Consider the following 21,148-nt stretch of genomic DNA (forward strand, 5'->3'; position numbering starts at 1 on the left):
GGCAGGGGAGGAGGCGGGGCCTGGCAGGGGAGGAGGCGGGGCCTGGCAGGGGAGGAGGCGGGGCCTGGCAGGGGAGGAGGCGGGGCCTGGCAGGGGAGGAGGCGGGGCCTGGCAGGGGAGGAGGCGGGGCCTGGCAGGGGAGGAGGCGGGGCCTGGCAGGGGAGGAGGCGGGGCCTGGCAGGGGAGGAGGCGGGGCCTGGCAGGGGAGGAGGCGGGGCCTGGCAGGGGAGGAGGCGGGGCCTGGCAGGGGAGGAGGCGGGGCCTGGCAGGGGAGGAGGCGGGGCCTGGCAGGGGAGGAGGCGGGGCCTGGCAGGGGAGGAGGCGGGGCCTGGCAGGGGAGGAGGCGGGGCCTGGCAGGGGAGGAGGCGGGGCCTGGCAGGGGAGGAGGCGGGGCCTGGCAGGGGAGGAGGCGGGGCCTGGCAGGGGAGGAGGCGGGGCCTGGCAGGGGAGGAGGCGGGGCCTGGCAGGGGAGGAGGCGGGGCCTGGCAGGGGAGGAGGCGGGGCCTGGCAGGGGAGGAGGCGGGGCCTGGCAGGGGAGGAGGCGGGGCCTGGCAGGGGAGGAGGCGGGGCCTGGCAGGGGAGGAGGCGGGGCCTGGCAGGGGAGGAGGCGGGGCCTGGCAGGGGAGGAGGCGGGGCCTGGCAGGGGAGGAGGCGGGGCCTGGCAGGGGAGGAGGCGGGGCCTGGCAGGGGAGGAGGCGGGGCCTGGCAGGGGAGGAGGCGGGGCCTGGCAGGGGAGGAGGCGGGGCCTGGCAGGGGAGGAGGCGGGTACAAGGCTGTGACTGGGTTTTTTTTAATTTTGCAGCTTAAATCTGGCGTAATACTGTGCTCATCTGGGTCTTGATTTTTAAGTGAAACGGTTACGGTTTAGAACTTATACGGTGCTTAAACAGGAAAGTTTCGGTGTTCGGTGCAGTTAGGCGTAGAATACTGCATGTTTGCAGCTGTTCTTCTGTTAAATATGGAGAATGTGTGTTTGAAGTTTACGATCAAATAGTGATTTCTTTGGGCTGCAGTTTGCTGGAAGTATCAAGAACGTGGTGCTGGAATTTGGTTGAAATAGTGCAGATTTGATACCAGAATTTCAGAGGGAATATCATAGATAATAGCTAGGGCTTAGTGGTGGAATTCCCACCGAGACAGCAAGGATTTGGGCTGGTGATTTGGAAGAAAGTTGAGTCTCAGGGTCAGGAAATAAGAACGAGACAGCGAGGATCGGGGCTGGAAAAGAGGGCACACAAGCGACGATCGAGTGCTGGAGAACAGGGTGAGAAAGCGAGGATATGGGGCCGAAATTTGGTGTGGAATAGTGAGGAGTTGCTTAAGAGTCAGGGCTGGAATAGCGAGGATTTAGGTTTGGATATTTGGGTTAGAGAAAGAGGAAGAGGGGCCAGTGTTTAAAGGGAGAGAATGAGGAGTTAGTGCAACAGTTTGGGATAAGAGAGGGAGGATTTGGGTCAGAGGTGGGTGTGAAACAGCGAGGAACTAGGGCCAGAGTTTGGGGTGAGATAAATAAGATTGATGGCTGCAGTCAGTGTTGCAGTAGCATGGATTTAAGGACAGTGTTTGAGGTGGAACTGCAAGGAGTCAGGGAGAAAGACGACAGAGACAGGGAAGAGTTTTGGCCAGAAATTTTGGGTGGAGTAGCAAGGATTTGGGATCAGAATTTAGGGTAGAACAGCGAGGATTTGGGGTCAGAATTTGGGGTGGGGTCGGAGTTTGAGTGGGATATCGAGGATGTAGGGCGGGAGTTTGGGGTGGAATAGCGAGGATTTAAAGCCAGATGATGGGGTGAGATAGCGAGGAGTTAGGGATAGAGTTTGGAATGAGACAGAGAGCAGTTAGGGCTGCAGTTCAGTGTGCAATAGCAAGGAGTTAGTGCCAGAGTATGGGGTGAGAGAGCAAGTATTTAAGGCCTGAGTTTGGGTTGAGAAACCAATGATTTGAAGTCGGAGTTTGGGGTGAGAGAGCGAGGATTTAAAGCCGGAGTTTTGGGTGGAACAGTGTGGAGTTAGAGGCGGAGATTGTGGTAGAACAGCAAGGATTTAGGGCTTGAGTTTGGGTTGGAATAATGAGGACTTAGGGTTGCGATTTGGATAGAGATAGCGAGGAGTAGGGCTGTTCTGAGATTTAAAAGGAGAATATGGGATTGCAATACATGATGAAATCGTGAGCGCTTTGGGCTGGAGTGTGCTGTAATAATCAAGAACACGTGGCTGGATTTTGTGTTGAAATAGTGAGGACTGGGAACTGGAGTTTGGGAGGGAATATCAAGGATAATAGGAAGGATGTACAGGTGGAGTTCCGTTGAGACTACGAGGATCTTGGGATGCAGATAAGGGTGAGACAATGAGGATCTGTGGCCGGAGTATGGGGTGGAATAGCAAGGATTTACAGACGGAATTTGGGGTAGAATAGCGAGGAGTTGTGTCTGAAATTAGGGCTGGAATAGCGAGAATTCATGGCAGGAGCATGGGGAGAGACAGTGAAGATTTAAGATGAGAATTTGGGGTAAGAGAGCAAGGAATTAGGGTTGGAGTCTTGGGGAGAGAGAGCAAGGATCTGCGGCTGGAAATTGCAATGGAAGAGGGAGAACTTAGGGCCAGACACTGGGATGAGAAAGTGAGGATTTAGGTCCGGATAAAAGGGCGAGACAGCGAGGATGTGTGGCTGGGCAAAAGGGAAAGACAGCGAGGATCAGGGGCCAGAATTTTGAGAGGAGCTGGGTCCACAGTTAGGCTTGGAGTTTGGGGTGGGAGAGCGAGGATTTAAAGCTGGAGTTCTGGGTGAGAGATCAAGGATTTGGGTTCGGATTTTGTAGTGGAAAAGCCAGGATTTACGACCAGAGTTTAGGGTGGAATAGCGAGGAGTTAGTGCCAGAGTTTGGGCTGAGAGCGAAAATTTTGGGCCAGAGTTCGGGTTGAGAGACCGATGATTTAAAGCCGGAGTTTGGGGGTGGATAAGTACAGAGATAGGGCCGAAGTTTGTGGTGGAACAGCAAGGATTTAGGGCCATAGATTGGCGTGGTATAGCGAGGAGTTTTTGCAGTCGTTTGGAGTGAGAGAGACAGCAATCACAGCCAGAGTTTTGGGTGAGAGAGCAAGGATTTATAGCCGGAGTTTGGGGTGGAAGAGTGAGGATTTAAGGCAGGAATCTGAGGCGGAAGGGTGAGGATTTGGTGTCGGAATTTGGGGTGAGACAGTGAGGATTTGGACACAGCATCTGTCTGCGCAGCGTACAGCACCTGACAACACATAAATGTGGCACTCTGAGTCCTACCTGAGCCCCAACATGCACAGGTCCGCCCGTCCCGGTGGATGCATCACGGAGTGCAGAGGGAATCAGCCGTTGCAGTCAGCAGGCCGCTCTCAGTGAGACCTGAAACGCTGTGACATCCAGGGCAAGTCCACAGGTAGCAGAAAGTAAGAGAAAATTCACACCCATTTCCATCAAGGGGAAAAAGGACGACCCCGGGAACTGCTGACCTGTTAGCAGGCTGAGATCAACGCGAGCCCAAAAGTTTGTGGGTTTGTTTTCTGTACTTTTAAAACCTGAAACCCAATCGTAGAATGGTTTGGGTCGGAAGGGGTGTATGATGGAAACAGTCAAAATTCCCAGCCTGCATTTGCCAACATGGATTAGCACCCCAAATCCCTTGGGGAAAAAACGGTCATGAAATGGGTCTGCAGTAGCACGTAAACTTCGCATCTACATTTGCATCTAGCGAGGAGATGGGACAGGAGTTTGGGATGAAGCAGGGTTTGGGACTGGAGTTTGGGGTGGAACAGGAAGGATTGAAGGCAAAAATCGGAGGTGGGACAATGAGGATTTAGAGCCTGAGTTTGGGGTGAAACAGCGAGGATTTAAAGCCAGAGTTTGGGGTGAGACAGCAAGGATAAAATGGCTGAAATTCAGGGTGCCAGCACTCTGAATCAGAGGGTAAAACGGTGGGGAAAGGTTTCGCAGATGCGCTTTTCCTCTCCGCACTTCTGCTCGTGCACAGTTCCTTGCTCCTATAGCACAAAGAGGCACAAACTACGGACAGAGACTCTCAGCATTCACTCCCAGACAGGGACAGAAGTTTGCGGTGAAAGAGCGTAGGTTTGGGACTCGAGTCTGCGGTGAAAGAGTGAAGACGTGGGCCAGTAGTTTAAGGTGAAATCATGAAAATCTGGGGCTGGAGCCTGGTGGGGAATACTGAGAAGCTGGGATGGAGTTTTGAGCTAGATCTGGCACTTGAGCCTGGGGTGAAAATGCAAGGAATTAGGTCTTGTGTGTGAGGGTAATAGTGAGGATTCAGGACTCCCGTTAGAGAGGAAATAGCAAGGGCTGGCAGCTGGAGTTTGGGGTGAAATAGTGAGAAGCTGGGATGGAGTTTTGGATGAATTAGCCCGGATTTGGCACTACAGTCTGGGGTGAAACTGCAGGATTTAGGGCCAGAGTTTGATGGTAATAATGAGGATTTGGGACTAGTGTTTGGAACAAAATAGTGAAGGTTTGGGGCAGGAATTTGGGGTGGAATAGCAAGGAGAAGGGGTGAGACCTTCGAGTGAAACAGCGAGCATTTAGTGCTGGAGTTTGGGGTGAAATCGCAAGGGTCTGGGGCTACCGTTTGGCGTAAAACAGCGAGGACATGGGACAGGAGTTTGGGATGGATTAGTGAGGTTTTGGGGGTGGAGTTTGGTGTGAAATAGCTAGAAACAGGGATGGAGTTTGGGGTGAATTAGCCAGAAGTTGGCACTTGAGTCTGGGGTGAAATAGTGAGAATTGAGGAAAGGAGCTTGGGCAAAAATACAAAGGACTTGGGACCGGAGCTTGAGGTGAATTCAGCGAGGATTTGGGACAGGACCTTGGGGTGAAAGAGGAAAGACTCAGGACTGGAGCTTGGGGTGAATTAGGCAGGATATGACACTTGAGACTGCAGTGAAATTGCAGGAATTAGGGCCCGAATTTGAGGGTAATAGTGAGGATTTGGGACTACAGTATGGGAGAAAACAGTGACAGTTTGGGACCACAGTTTGGGAGGAAACAGCGAGGGCCTGGGTCAGGAAGTAGGGTGGAATAGCAAGGACTAGGGGCTAGACTCTTGGGAGAAAAAGCAAGGATTTAGAGCTGGAGTTTGGGGGGAAACAGCATGGATTCAGGACTGGAGTTTGCGGGTGGAATACTGAGAAGATGGGATGGAGTTTTGGGGTGAATTAGCCAGGATTTGGCACTTGAGTCTGGGGAGAAATTGTAAGGATTAAAGGGACTGAGTCTGAGGGTAACAATGAGGATTAGGGAACTAGAGTTTGGAGGAAATAGCAAGCACTAGGCGCTAGAGTTTGGGGTGAAATAGCAAGGATTTATGGCTGGAGTTTGGGGCAAAATAGCGGGGACTTGTGGCTGGAATCAAAGGTGAAACAGTGAGGATTTAAGGCTGGATTTTGGGGTGAATGAGCAAGACTTCAGGGGTGGAGTTTGGGGTGAAACAGTGAGGATTGAAGGCTGGAGGATTGGAGTAAAGCAGCGAGGACTGGGGGCTGGAGAATTGGGGTGAGGCAGCAGGTATTTGGGGCAGGGATCTTTTTGGCAAAGAGCAAGAATTTTGGACTAAATTATGGAGTGAAATACCAGGGATTCTGGCACTAAAGTTTGAGGTGAAGTAGTGAGGACACGGGAGTTAAGTTTGCAATGAAATCGTCAGGATTTGGGGCTGGAATTTAGAGAGAAACAGCTCCAATTTGGGGATGGAGTTTACTGCTAAATAGAGAAGGCTTTGGGTTGGAGTTTAGCACAGAAACAGCGATGGTTAGGGGCTAGAATTTGGGATGAAATTGCGAGGATATGGTGCTGGACACTGGTGTGAGACAGCCAGACATGGGACTGAAACTTGGGGAGAAATAGTGAGGAATTCTATACGGAGTTTGGGGAAAGCGAGAGAGGATTGGGAGCTGCAATATAGGATGAAACTGCGAGGATTTGGGCCTCACAGTTGTGAGGCTGAAGTTCAGGGTGAAACTGCAAGAAGTTGGTATGGAGTTTTGGATGAATTAGCCTGGATTTTGGAGTTTAGTTTGGGAGGAAATAGTGAGCGCTTGGGGCCAGAGTTTGAGGGTAATAATGAGGATTTGGGACTACTGCTCGGAATGAAGTAGGGCAGGTTTAGGGTAGGAACATGGGGAGGAATAACAAGGACTAGGGGCTACAGTTTGGGATATAATAGCAAGAATTTAGAGCTGGAGCTTGGGGCGAAACAGAGAGGGTTTGATGTTGGAGTTTGGGGTGAAGCAGTGAGAACAAAGGAACTGGAGATTGGGATGAAATAGTAAACGTTTGGGGCTGGAGTTTGGCACCGAATGGCGAGAAGCTGGGACGGAGTTTTGGGGTGAATTAGGCAGGATGTGGCACTTGAGCCTGGGGTGAAATGGCAAGGATTCAGGGCCTGAGTTTAAGGGTAATAATGAGGACTTGGGACTACTGTTTGGGAGGAAACGGTGAGGGCTTAGGGCAGGAATATGGGGTGGAATAGCAAGGACTAGGGGCTAGACTTTGGGGTAAAAAAGCGAGGATTTACAGCTGAAGCTTAGGGTGTGCGCAGTGAATACCCCAAAAGAATAATACCCACACCAAATAACAAAGGTGGACAATGTATTAAAGACAAGCAGTAAATTAGGAAAGGCTCACCTGTCACTGAAGGTCAAGGCTTGCCTGGACCTCCACAGGGGAGGGGGATCTCCAACAAAAGAACCTTCCCCAGTCGTGGTCAGTCCTTAAATGGGGTCTGGGAGAGGTGGAGCCAAACTCCACCCCTTCCAGTCACAGGTGCATTGCCTTCACCTGTGCTCCCGCAGCTGACTCAGTGCTTACCTCACATGATCCATCAGTGCTTCAGGCCAAGATTCAACAGTTCCCATACACTCCACCCCTTCACAAAGTGAACCAGCCATCAAGTTAACTATAGGGTGAGCCTTCCTTCATACAGACATCCAGTGCATAGTGATATCATCTGGAATGAATGATGATGGCTCGTGTTCTTCCTTGGGCCAGTGCTCAGTGGTATTTACTGGAAGCACGCGGTCACGTGATGCAGGTCCGTCCTACGCTCTGAAATGAAAAGAGGGGATATATAGAGGGGGACCCCAAAAAGAGGTGAACCCCAAAAAAGAGAACCTAAAAGAGACCCCGAGTGACTCCAAAAGCTACCCCAAAAAAGAGGGGACCCCGAAAGAGAGATCCTAAAATGGACCCCGAGTGACCCCAAAAGCGACCGAAAAAGAGGGAGACCCCTAAAAAGAGATGCTAAAAGTGACCCCAAGTGACCCTGAAAAGTGGGGAACCCAAAAAAGAGAATTTAAAAGGGACCCTGAGTGACCCCAAAAGTGACTGGAGTTCGGGGTGAAAGAGTGACAATACGGGGCAACAGTTTAGGGAGAAATATGGAAAATTTCTCACTGAGCACTGAGAGCCGCCGCCGTTCCGAGCATGCGCAGTATCGCCGATTCGGTGCACATGCGCGGTGCTGGTTATTTTATTGTGCAGCGCCTGCAGTACCGGGAGTCCACCACACGGCGGCAGCACTGAGCGCCGCCGCCGTTCCGAGCATGCGCAGTATCGCCGATTCGGTGCGCATGCGCGGTGCTGGTAATTCCCCTGACCAGCGCCTGCAGTACCGGGTTTCCACGACAACTGTTGCAGCACTTGAGCGCCGCCGCCGTTCTGAGCATGCGCAGTATCGCCGATTCCGTGCGCATGCGCGGTGCTGGTAATTCCCCTGACCAACGCCTGCAGTACCGGGAGTCCACCACACGGCGGCAGCACTGAGCGCAGCCGCCGTTCCGAGCATGCGCAGTATCGCCGGTTCGGTGCGCATGCGCGGTGCTGGTAATTCCCCTGACCAGCGCCTGCAGTACCGGATTTCCACGACAACCGTGGCAGCACTGAGCGCCGCCGCCGTTCCGAGCATGCGCAGTATCGCCGGTTCGGTGCGCATGCGCGGTGCTGGTAATTCCCCTGACCAGCGCCTGCAGTACTGGGAGTCCACCACACGGCGGCAGCACTGAGCGCCGCCGTTGTTCTGAGCATGCGCAGTATCGCCGGTTCGGTGTGCATGCGCGGTGCTGGTAATTCCCCTAACCAGCGCCTGCAGTACCGGGATCCCACCACACGGCGGCAGCACTGAGCGCCGCCGCCGTTCTGAGCATGCGCAGTATCGCCGATTCGGGGCGCATGCGCGGTGCTGGTTATTTTTCTGTGTAGCGCCTGCAGTACCGGGTTTCCACCACACGGCGGCAGCACTGAGCCCCGCCGCCGTTCCGAGCATGCGCAGTATCGCCGATTCAGTGCGCATGCGCGGTGCTGGTAATTCCCCTGACCAGTGCCTGCAGTACCGGGTTATCACCACACAGCGGCAGCACTGAGAGCCGCCGCCGTTCCGAGCATGCGCAGTTTCGCCGATTCGGTGCGCATGCGCGGTGCTGGTTATTTTTCTGTGCAGCGCCTGCAGTACCGGGAGTCCACCACACGGCGGCAGCACTGAGCGCCGCCGCCGTTCTGAGCATGCGCAGTATCGCCGATTCAGTGTGCATGCGCGGTGCTGGTAATTCCCCTGACCAGCGCCTGCAGTACCGGGATCCCCCCACACTGCGGCAGCACTGAGCGCCGCCGCCGTTCCGAGCATGCGCAGTATCGCCGGTTCGGTGCGCATGCGCGGTGCTGGTAATTCCCCTGACCAGCGCCTGCAGTACCGGGAGTCCACCACACGGCGGCAGCACTGAGCGCAGCCGCCGTTCCGAGCATGCGCAGCATCGCCGGTTCGGTGCGCATGCGCGGTGCTGGTAATTCCCCTGACCAGCGCCTGCAGTACCGGGTTTCCACCACACGGCGGCAGCACTTAGCGCCGCCGCCGTTCTGAGCATGCGCAGTATCACCGATTCGGTGCGCATGCGCGGTGCTGGTAATTCCCCTGACCAGCGCCTGCAGTACCGGATTTCCACGACAACCGTGGCAGCACTGAGCGCCGCCGCCGTTCCGAGCATGCGCAGTATCGCCGATTCGGTGCGCATTCGCGGTGCTGGTAATTCCCCTGACCAGCGCCTGCAGTACCGGGTTTCCACCACACGGCGGCAGCACTGAGAGCCGCCGCCGTTCCGAGCATGCGCAGTATCGCCGATTCGGTGCGCATGCGCGGTGCTGGTAATTCCCCTGACCAGCGCCTGCAGTACCGGGTTTCCACCACACGGCGGCAGCACTGAGAGCCGCCGCCGTTCCGAGCATGCGCAGTATCGCCGATTCGGTGCGCATGCGCGGTGCTGGTAATTCCCCTGACCAGCGCCTGCAGTACCGGGAGTCCACCACACGGCGGCAGCACTGAGCGCAGCCGCCGTTCCGAGCATGCGCAGTATCGCCGGTTCGGTGCGCATGCGCGGTGCTGGTAATTCCCCTGACCAGCGCCTGCAGTACCGGGTTTCCACCACACGGCGGCAGCACTGAGAGCCGCCGCCGTTCTGAGCATGCGCAGTTTCGCCGATTCGGTGCGCATGCGCGGTGCTGGTAATTCCCCTGACCAGCGCCTGCAGTACCGGGTTTCCACCACACGGCGGCAGCACTGAGCCCCGCCGCCGTTCTGAGCATGCGCAGTATCGCCGATTCGGTGCGCATGCGCGGTGCTGGTTATTTTTCTGTGCAGCGCCTGCAGTACCGGGAGTCCACCACACGGCGGCAGCACTGAGCGCCGCCGCCGTTCTGAGCATGCGCAGTATCGCCGATTCGGTGCGCATGCGCGGTGCTGGTAATTCCCCTGACCAGCGGCTGCAGTACCGGATTTCCACGACAACCGTGGCAGCACTGAGCACCGCCGCCGTTCTGAGCATGCGCAGTATCGCCGGATCGGTGCGCATGCGCGGTGCTGGTAATTCCCCTGACCAGCGCCTGCAGTACCAAGATTCCGCCACACCGGGGCAGCACTGAGCGCCGCCGCCGTTCCGAGCATGCGCAGTATCGCCGGTTCGGTGCGCATGCGCGGTGCTGGTAATTCCCCTGACCAGCGCCTGCAGTACCGGGAGTCCACCACACGGCGGCAGCACTGAGCGCCGCCGTTGTTCTGAGCATGCGCAGTATCGCCGGTTCGGTGTGCATGCGCGGTGCTGGTAATTCCCCTAACCAGCGCCTGCAGTACCGGGTTTCCACGACAACCGTGGCAGCACTGAGCGCCGCCGCCGTTCTGAGCATGCGCAGTATCGCCGATTCGCTGCGCATGCGCGGTGCTGGTTATTTCTCTGTGCAGCGCCTGCAGTATCGGTTTTCCACCACACGGCGGCAGTACTGAGAGCCGCCGCCTTTCCGAGCATGCGCAGTATCGCCGGTTCGGTGCGCATGCGCGGTGCTGGTTATTTTTCTGTGCAGCGCCTGCAGTACCGGGAGTCCACCACACGGCGGCAGCACTGAGCGCCGCCGCCGTTCTGAGCATGCGCAGTATCGCCGGTTCGGTGCGCATGCGCGGTGCTAGTAATTCCCCTGACCAGCGCCTGCAGTACCGGATTTCCACGACAACCGTGGCAGCACTGAGCGCCGCCGCCGTTCCGAGCATGCGCAGTATCGCCGATTCGGTGCGCATGCGCGGTGCTGGTAATTCCCCTGATCAGCGCCTGCAGTACCGGGAGTCCAACACACGGCGGCAGCACTGAGAGCCGCCGCCGTTCCGAGCATGCGCAGTATCGACGATTCGGTGCGCATGCGCGGTGCTGGTAATTCCCCTGACCAGCGCCTGCAGTACCGGGAGTCCACCACACGGCGGCAGCACTGAGCGCCGCCGTTGTTCTGAGCATGCGCAGTATCGCCGGTTCGGTGTGCATGCGCGGTGCTGGTAATTCCCCTAACCAGCGCCTGCAGTACCGGGATCCCACCACACGGCGGCAGCACTGAGCGCCGCCGCCGTTCTGAGCATGCGCAGTATCGCCGATTCGGGGCGCATGCGCGGTGCTGGTTATTTTTCTGTGTAGCGCCTGCAGTACCGGGTTTCCACCACACGGCGGCAGCACTGAGCCCCGCCGCCGTTCCGAGCATGCGCAGTATCGCCGATTTGGTGCCCATGCGCGGTGCTGGTAATTCCCCTGACCAGCGCCTGCAGTACCGGGAGTCCAACACACGGCGGCAGCACTGAGAGCCGCCGCCGTTCCGAGCATGCGCAGTATCGACGATTCGGTGCGCATGCGCGGTGCTGGTTATTTTTCTGTGCAGCGCCTGCAGTACCGGGTTTCCTCCACACGGCGGCAGCACTGAGCGCCGCCGCCGTTCTGAGCATGCGCAGTATCGCCGATTCGGTGCGCATTCGCGGTGCTGGTAATTCCCCTGACCAGCGCCTGCAGTACCGGGTTTCCACCACACGGCGGCAGCACTGAGAGCCGCCGCCGTTCCGAGCATGCGCAGTATCGCCGATTCGGTGCGCATGCGCGGTGCTGGTAATTCCCCTGACCAGCGCCTGCAGTACCGGGAGTCCACCACACGGCGGCAGCACTGAGCGCCGCCGTTGTTCTGAGCATGCGCAGTATCGCCGGTTCGGTGTGCATGCGCGGTGCTGGTAATTCCCCTAACCAGCGCCTGCAGTACCGGGATCCCACCACACGGCGGCAGCACTGAGCGCCGCCGCCGTTCTGAGCATGCGCAGTATCGCCGATTCGGGGCGCATGCGCGGTGCTGGTTATTTTTCTGTGTAGCGCCTGCAGTACCGGGTTGCCACCACACGGCGGCAGCACTGAGCCCCGCCGCCGTTCCGAGCATGCGCAGTATCGCCGATTTGGTGCCCATGCGCGGTGCTGGTAATTCCCCTGACCAGCGCCTGCAGTACCGGGTTTCCAGCACACGGCGGCAGCACTGAGAGCCGCCGCCGTTCCGAGCATGCGCAGTATCGACGATTCGGTGCGCATGCGCGGTGCTGGTTATTTTTCTGTGCAGCGCCTGCAGTACCGGGAGTCCACCACACGGCGGCAGCACTGAGCGCCGCCGTTGTTCTGAGCATGCGCAGTATCGCCGGTTCGGTGTGCATGCGCGGTGCTGGTAATTCCCCTAACCAGCGCCTGCAGTACCGGGATCCCACCACACGGCGGCAGCACTTAGCGCCGCCGCCGTTCTGAGCATGCGCAGTATCACCGATTCGGTGCGCATGCGCGGTGTTGGTAATTCCCCTGACCAGCGCCTGCAGTACCGGATTTCCACGACAACCGTGGCAGCACTGAGCGCCGCCGCCGTTCCGAGCATGCGCAGTATCGCCGATTCGGTGCGCATTCGCGGTGCTGGTAATTCCCCTGACCAGCGCCTGCAGTACCGGATTTCCACGACAACCGTGGCAGCACTGAGCGCCGCCGCCGTTCCGAGCATGCGCAGTATCGCCGGTTCGGTGTGCATGCGCGGTGCTGGTAATTCCCCTAACCAGCGCCTGCAGTACCGGGATCCCACCACACGGCGGCAGCACTGAGCGCCGCCGCCGTTCTGAGCATGCGCAGTATCGCCGATTCGGGGCGCATGCGCGGTGCTGGTTATTTTTCTGTGTAGCGCCTGCAGTACCGGGTTTCCACCACACGGCGGCAGCACTGAGCCCCGCCGCCGTTCCGAGCATGCGCAGTATCGCCGATTCGGTGCCCATGCGCGGTGCTGGTAATTCCCCTGACCAGCGCCTGCAGTACCGGGTTTCCACCACACGGCGGCAGCACTGAGAGCCGCCGCCGTTCCGAGCATGCGCAGTATCGCCGGATAGATTGATGGCTGCAGTCAGTGTTGCAGTAGCATGGATTTAAGGACAGTGTTTGAGGTGGAACTGCAAGGAGTCAGGGAGAAAGACGACAGAGACAGGGAAGAGTTTGGGCCAGAAATTTTAGGTGGAGTAGCAAGGATTTGGGATCAGAATTTGGGGTAGAAGAGCGAGGATTTGGGGTGGGGTCGGAGTTTGAGTGGGATATCGAGGATGTAGGGCGGGAGTTTGGGGTGGAATAGCGAGGATTTAAAGCCAGATGATGGGGTGAGATAGCGAGGAGTTAGGGATAGAGTTTGGAATGAGACAGAGAGCAGTTAGGGCTGCAGTTCAGTGTGCAATAGCAAGGAGTTAGTGCCAGAGTATGGGGTGAGAGAGCAAGTATTTAAGGCCTGAGTTTGGGTTGAGAAACCAATGATTTGAAGTCCGAGTTTGGGGTGAGAGAGCGAGGATTTAAAGCCGGAGTTTTGGGCGGAACAGTGTGGAGTTAGAGGCGGAGATTGTGGTAGAACAGCAAGGATTTAGGGCTTGAGTTTGGGTTGGAATAATGAGGACTTAGGGTTGCGGTTTGGATAGAGATAGCGAGGAGTAGGGCTGTTCTGAGATTTAAAAGGAGAATATGGGATTGCAATACATGATGAAATAGTGAGCGCTTTGGGCTGGAGTGTGCTGTAATAATCAAGAACACGTGGCTGGATTTTGTGTTGAAATAGTGAGGACTGGGAACTGGAGTTTGGGAGGGAATATCAAGGATAATAGGAAGGATGTACAGGTGGAGTTCCGTTGAGACTACGAGGATCTTGGGATGCAGATAAGGGTGAGACAATGAGGATCTGTGGCCGGAGTATGGGGTGGAATAGCAAGGATTTACAGACGGAATTTGGGGTAGAATAGCGAGGAGTTGTGTCTGAAATTAGGGCTGGAATAGCGAGAATTCATGGCAGGAGCATGGGGAGAGACAGTGAAGATTTAAGATGAGAATTTGGGGTAAGAGAGCAAGGAATTAGGGTTGGAGTCTTGGGGAGAGAGAGCAAGGATCTGCGGCTGGAAATTGCAGTGGAAGAGGGAGAACTTAGGGCCAGACACTGGGATGAGAAAGTGAGGATTTAGGTCCGGATAAAAGGGCGAGACAGCGAGGATGTGTGGCTGGGCAAAAGGGAAAGACAGCGAGGATCAGGGGCCAGAATTTTGAGAGGAGCTGGGTCCACAGTTAGGCTTGGAGTTTGGGGTGGGAGAGCGAGGATTTAAAGCTGGAGTTCTGGGTGAGAGATCAAGGATTTGGGTTCGGATTTTGTAGTGGAAAAGCCAGGATTTACGACCAGAGTTTAGGGTGGAATAGCGAGGAGTTAGTGCCAGAGTTTGGGCTGAGAGCGAAAATTTTGGGCCAGAGTTCGGGTTGAGAGACCGATGATTTAAAGCCGGAGTTTGGGGGTGGATAAGTACAGAGATAGGGCCGAAGTTTGTGGTGGAACAGCAAGGATTTAGGGCCATAGATTGGCGTGGTATAGCGAGGAGTTTTTGCAGTCGTTTGGAGTGAGAGAGACAGCAATCACAGCCAGAGTTTTGGGTGAGAGAGCAAGGATTTATAGCCGGAGTTTGGGGTGGAAGAGTGAGGATTTAAGGCAGGAATCTGAGGCGGAAGGGTGAGGATTTGGTGTCGGAATTTGGGGTGAGACAGTGAGGATTTGGACACAGCATCTGTCTGCGCAGCGTACAGCACCTGACAACACATAAATGTGGCACTCTGAGTCCTACCTGAGCCCCAACATGCACAGGTCCGCCCGTCCCGGTGGATGCATCACGGAGTGCAGAGGGAATCAGCCGTTGCAGTCAGCAGGCCGCTCTCAGTGAGACCTGAAACGCTGTGACATCCAGGGCAAGTCCACAGGTAGCAGAAAGTAAGAGAAAATTCACACCCATTTCCATCAAGGGGAAAAAGGACGACCCCGGGAACTGCTGACCTGTTAGCAGGCTGAGATCAACGCGAGCCCAAAAGTTTGTGGGTTTGTTTTCTGTACTTTTAAAACCTGAAACCCAATCGTAGAATGGTTTGGGTCGGAAGGGGTGTATGATGGAAACAGTCAAAATTCCCAGCCTGCATTTGCCAACATGGATTAGCACCCCAAATCCCTTGGGGAAAAAACGGTCATGAAATGGGTCTGCAGTAGCACGTAAACTTCGCATCTACATTTGCATCTAGCGAGGAGATGGGACAGGAGTTTGGGATGAAGCAGGGTTTGGGACTGGAGTTTGGGGTGGAACAGGAAGGATTGAAGGCAAAAATCGGAGGTGGGACAATGAGGATTTAGAGCCTGAGTTTGGGGTGAGGTAGCAAAGCCAGAGTTTGGGGTGAAACAGCGAGGATTTAAAGCCAGAGTTTGGGGTGAGACAGCAAGGATAAAATGGCTGAAATTCAGGGTGCCAGCACTCTGAATCAGAGGGTAAAACGGTGGGGAAAGGTTTCGCAGATGCGCTTTTCCTCTCCGCACTTCTGCTCGTGCACAGTTCCTTGCTCCTATAGCACAAAGAGGCACAAACTACGGACAGAGACTCTCAGCATTCACTCCCAGACAGGGACAGAAGTTTGCGGTGAAAGAGCGTAGGTTTGGGACTCGAGTCTGCGGTGAAGGAGTGAAGACGTGGGCCAGTAGTTTAGGGTGAAATCATGAAAATCTGGGGCTGGAGCCTGGTGGGGAATACTGAGAAGCTGGGATGGAGTTTTGAGCTAGATCTGGCACTTGAGCCTGGGGTGAAAATGCAAGGAATTAGGTCTTGTGTGCGAGGGTAATAGTGAGGATTCAGGACTCCCGTTAGAGAGGAAGTAGCAAGGGCTGGCAGCTGGAGTTTGGGGTGAAATAGTGAGAAGCTGGGATGGAGTTTTGGATGAATTAGCCCGGATTGGGCACTACAGTCTGGGGTGAAACTGCAGGATTTAGGGCCAGAGTTTGATGGTGTCACGCTCCAATATAAAGGAGGGAGACGAGGTTCTTTATATGTATATGTATACCCGAGGGCGAGATTAAGACACAACGGGTCAAATGTTAGCCCAACCAGTTTATTACAAATACTAGTTGCTTAGGGATATGGGGAAGGGAAGGTGTGCGATAGAAAAGAGATGAAAAGCATGGAGATTTGGCAGAAAGCAAGAGAGATATAATCACCACCGTGGATCCAGCGAGGTTCGTAGTAGGTCCGTTGATCTCAGGAACCTGTCCGGTCACCGCGGGGGATGGGAGATGGCAGCAAGCAGGCCTCAGGGTCCATCCTAAGTCTCTTCGGGAGTTCTCCTCAAAGATTTCTTCTTTGGGAGTTCTTCTCCCAAGTTCTTTTCTGAAAGTTCTTCTCCCAAAAATCCGTAGTTCAGTGAAGGCCTTTTATCCCCCATTTCACAGGAGTTTTTTTTGTGTAACATGTCTGGCCCAACAGATAAGCCAGGAGCGGATGTTGCCTTCATTGCCATGCAGGCGCATTGATTTGTGGTGGTCAGCTTCTCCAAGCCGTACCCCCACGGAGAAAACTATTTGCACCCATTCCTGCTTATCTTTACAACCGTAAGCAGAGACAATGAGACACCATGACACCCCTCCAGATAACCAGCAGTTAATCAGTCAGAGTCTTATCATCAGAAGAGGCCTAACAAAGCAGGCTTTGAGACAAACGAAAGGAAAAACAGTTTCTGTCTTTTACACCACCCGGTGGCTCAAAGATTGCTTGAAACTGATGCGCAAACATCTGTCCAGGGTGGTGAAGGAGAGGAGAAAGGGAAAAAAAAAACAAGCATAAGGGAAAAGAGGGGAGGAGGTAATGGGAGTTAAATGTTACAAAATTGCTATAATAGATTTCTTGGGCTTAGTTACAAATGTTGCTCTGATCTGTTGGACTTGACCATCGTCAGTTGGCATTGAAGATACAACATGTTGAATAAGTTGAACAAAACAGGGAATCATGCAAGGAATAGACAGAAGGTTTGCAACAACACACAATAGTTAAAATAGAATACATTTCACCCATGGCCACCCGGAGGCCAGGAAAAATAAGATCAGTATCTAGGCCTTTCCAGGTTTGGGCGGGAACATGGACAATTTGTTTAACAACTTTACCATTATCATCGATTTTAGACAACAACTAGAGTTATTCACTTTGTCACAAACAACCTATTCCTTAACAACATACCAAGCACTAACTGGTTTTGCAATGCCATTATTAGTACTTGTTGCATTGGTGATTTTAATTCTCAGAAAGCATATCTCATCTAATTCAACAATACGTGGATTTGCCATGTAATGTTTTCAAAGATCATAGATGGAACAAACTTGTTTTCTAATAGGCTGAGTGAAGGTATAACTTCACCACGCTGCAATACTGCATGTTTCTTCAAGGTTAAATATGAACAAAATTGTCATTTTAAGCATCTCAAAAGTGATTGAAATGCTGAGAGAGATATATACTAGTTTGGCAAGTTCATGTATTGTTATAATCTATAGAGCTTTCGCGGGATAGTGTGTTTAGGATATCCCATAATATAAAACATTAGAGAAACATACACAGAAATATCACAGAAACATACACCTTACTTAACAAAACATAAACACTTTCCAACAACCATGTTTTGGATGGAACTCCTGGACTGGTGTTACAATAAACATCATAACGGGTTTCTTTTTGTGGCCACATCTGACAGACATTAGATGGTTCACTTCCAAATTTATTAGGAAGTTGGAAACACCATAGCAGAGTTACATGCAAATCATAATCAGTTTGATAAAAAGAGGTAGAAGAAGTGATCAAAAGGAATGGCATTACTGTGCAGGGAGCAGCCAGTAAGCCAGCAAAACCTGTGAAAACTCAAACCCAAGTGTGAAGTTTAACAGACCTAAAGACAACACCCACACCCACAACAACCTGAAACACGATACTATGCAACCCAAATACAATGTAATCAAGAGGTATATTCAGCGTTCTAGTATGATCAAATCTTCAGTATTTGTCCCAAAACACAAAAGATTAAAGTCAGCTGTCTGCCTTTCTGTGTTCAGTCGAGGTCCAACGGGGGTCTTCTGTAAAACAAAAGAGGACATCGGCTTGCCCTTTTGGGGCTTGTTAATATGGTTAAAATGAGGGAATAATCCTGTGAGTGGTACTTTGGTATTCCTTTTCCCAGGCATCCCTAGACTTCTAAGCGTATTTAACAGGTCATTTCCTTTTGTTGTAAGTTTTCTAATGTACATCCACCCTCCTCCCCCCCACTCACTTGAGAGGGGCGAGAGCATTAGTTTTCCTGCGGTCCTAGTGCCCGTACTGATTCCGAAGTTGGGGGCACTAGGAGGTGGAGTGTCACTTCTTTCAGACTTTTGTTTTGGCCAGCCATTAACTAACTTCTCTAATCTGTCTGTAGGCAATCCATCCATTAGTTCTCGCGGAATGCCCTTCTGCCGGCCCAGCATCCAAAAACTATTACGTTTATGATTTATATTTCGCCCACTTGGTTTCACTGAAAATGAGAACCTTTTAGATCTGTGGGGGTCCCGGTTAGATAGGGGAGGGGTCGAATTGGCCACTGCACGCCTCACTGCCTTTATCTCAAATTTACTGTTGGAGGAAGTCACTGGTCCATATTTTCTCCCATAGTTAATTAATTCTTGGGCAACCTCCCCCCACGTCCATACTTTGCATCCTGACTGCAGACGATTAGGGGTTGCAGCACCTTCTGACGCTGCCTGAATTCTTTCTCCCTGAGGCACAGCCTGTATTTTTCCCTGTAGTTGTATACCTATAGGTTTTAATGATTCAGGAAGCCCCCTGATAAGAGGGGTCATTCTCTCAGGATCAACAGGCATCATCATAGGGGATTCATGGTGTGGCTGCAGCTTTCTATCATACATCATTTGCAGACAAGCAGCCTTTTGAACACTTTCTACTAACTGATCAATTGTCCCAGTAATGGCAAGGGGGTCTCCTCTTTCAAGAGGGTTAAGACCACCTGCCCAATAGGCAGCTCTCTGTGTGAGGGACCAGGGAGCACGATTGTTACCAGTAGTTAAAAATACTCCTGGTCCCCAATAACCTTCAGCCTCCTTTTCGGTTAGAAGTATCTGGTCTCCACCCGTGAGGCTGACCCTCCATACGTACTCTGTTTCTGATTCTTTAGGAGAGCGGCCAAAATCTCTTTTCAATTTTGCTAGCTCAGTAGTAGAGAAAGGGATTTCTTTAATGTTCATTTGAGGATCTAAATGCTCACCATTATCGTATGAATACTCAGTTTTTATTAAAGGACGCAACTGAGCTGGGGGAGCTTCTAATTTGTCAATATTTGCCTTTATACCTTGCAATTCTTCCCTTGGATAAGTTTTCTCTTGAGGTGTACTAGTATCACTAGCATCCTTACCCGTTAACACTTCCCTTAAGACCATTTGCAACAGATCAGAATTATGTTTTTCCCTTTCTAACTGCTTCTCTAGGTTTGCAATTTGATTTTGCAGAGATTTTATCAGCTCCTGACTTACTTTAACTGATTCCTGCAGTGCTTGTAAAGCTTCACTCTCTGCTTTAAGCTGCTGGTCGCGGAATTCTATGGCTGCAACCAGAGCCGAACCCAATACCGCACAAATAAATGCCTTTCCTTTTCCAGCTCGGGTACGAGCATTCTTTTGCAAAACACTAATACGGTCAGAGACGCTCTGCACGTTATACCAGTTCTGCCGTGCCCACTCTACCCCTGTTAAGGAGGGTCTGGCACCGTGCTTTTCTAAAAGGTCAAATAACACATCTTCACCTTTCATTGTGACTATCCTGTCGCTCATTTCTCAATGTGCAGAAAAATCTACACGTAGAAAGAGAGAGGGAACAGTATCCAAAACTTCGAGTCAAACAAATGCAATTGCTCAAATCACTCCTCTGTTTACTGAGAGGAGCATGCAAAAGTCAAAGAAGATCAAAGAAAATGCAAATACGTAAATCGCTTCTCACTTCCCTGTGAAACCACACAGAGAACAAAAAAAAACCTTCAAACCCCACACCTAAGTTAGGAGGAACCCGTACATTTCGAGAATGCACAATAATCTTCACGGGACTCAAAATTACTTAATAGGTTCCCGAGAGGCATACACACAAACAGTTCCAAAGACACAGTTAAGTTTCAATATGCGGAGTGATTCTTCCTGTAGAGGTACACACGTCTAAATTATCACAATTATCACTCCTTACAACTCCAGGAGGCACACACGGGAAAAAAGCTCAAATTTCACACTTAAAACTCAATATGCGGAGTGATTCTTTCTGGAGAGGCACTCACATCTAGATTATCAAAAAATATCACTCCGGGCAACTCCAGAAGGTACACACATCAACTATACCTGGAAGGACAACACTCTCACTGTCGGGTATCCTGCCGACTACGCCATTAAAATGTCACGCTCCAATATAAAGGAGGGAGACGAGGTTCTTTATATGTATATGTATACCCGAGGGCGAGATTAAGACACAACGGGTCAAATGTTAGCCCAACCAGTTTATTACAAATACTAGTTGCTTAGGGATATGGGGAAGGGAAGGTGTGCGATAGAAAAGAGATGAAAAGCATGGAGATTTGGCAGAAAGCAAGAGAGATATAATCACCACCGTGGATCCAGCGAGGTTCGTAGTAGGTCCGTTGATCTCAGGAACCTGTCCGGTCACCGCGGGGGATGGGAGATGGCAGCAAGCAGGCCTCAGGGTCCATCCTAAGTCTCTTCGGGAGTTCTCCTCAAAGATTTCTTCTTTGGGAGTTCTTCTCCCAAGTTCTTTTCTGAAAGTTCTTCTCCCAAAAATCCGTAGTTCAGTGAAGGCCTTTTATCCCCCATTTCACAGGAGTTTTTTTTGTGTAACATGTCTGGCCCAACAGATAAGCCAGGAGCGGATGTTGCCTTCATTGCCATGCAGGCGCATTGATTTGTGGTGGTCAGCTTCTCCAAGCCGTACCCCCACGGAGAAAACTATTTGCACCCATTCCTGCTTATCTTTACAACCGTAAGCAGAGACAATGAGACACCATGACACCCCTCCAGATAACCAGCAGTTAATCAGTCAGAGTCTTATCATCAGAAGAGGCCTAACAAAGCAGGCTTTGAGACAAACGAAAGGAAAAACAGTTTCTGTCTTTTACAGATGGTAAGAATGAGGATTTGGGACTAGTGTTTGGAACAAAATAGTGAAGGTTTGGGGCAGGAATTTGGGGTGGAATAGCAAGGAGAAGGGGTGAGACCTTCGAGTGAAGCAGCGAGCATTTAGTGCTGGAGTTTGGGGTGAAATCGCAAGGGTCTGGGGCTACCGTTTGGCGTAAAACAGCGAGGACATGGGACAGGAGTTTGGGATGAATTAGTGAGGTTTTGGGGGTGGAGTTTGGTGTGAAATAGCTAGAAACAGGGATGGAGTTTGGGGTGAATTAGCCAG

General features: G+C 52.7%; 1 protein-coding gene across 1 annotated transcript; it reads right to left on the reverse strand.

The window, feature by feature from the left end:
• Window positions 1-17,673: 17,673 nt before the first annotated feature.
• On the reverse strand, window positions 17,674-19,521 carry LOC136054465 (uncharacterized). Its single transcript, XM_065745744.1, has one exon. The coding sequence runs from the start codon at window positions 19,519-19,521 to the stop codon at window positions 17,674-17,676; it is 1,848 nt and encodes a 615-aa protein (XP_065601816.1).
• Window positions 19,522-21,148: the final 1,627 nt, after the last annotated feature.

The sequence above is a fragment of the Cyrtonyx montezumae genome, unplaced genomic scaffold, assembly GCF_038088225.1.
Source record: "Cyrtonyx montezumae isolate F1298 unplaced genomic scaffold, pur_monq_1.0 scaffold_1, whole genome shotgun sequence".
Classification (NCBI taxonomy): domain Eukaryota; kingdom Metazoa; phylum Chordata; class Aves; order Galliformes; family Odontophoridae; genus Cyrtonyx; species Cyrtonyx montezumae.

Bases quoted from the DNA above. Each gene is read 5' to 3' on its own strand.
- LOC136054465 (XM_065745744.1), bottom strand. From the start codon at position 19,521: ATGAGCGACAGGATAGTCACAATGAAAGGTGAAGATGTGTTATTTGAC.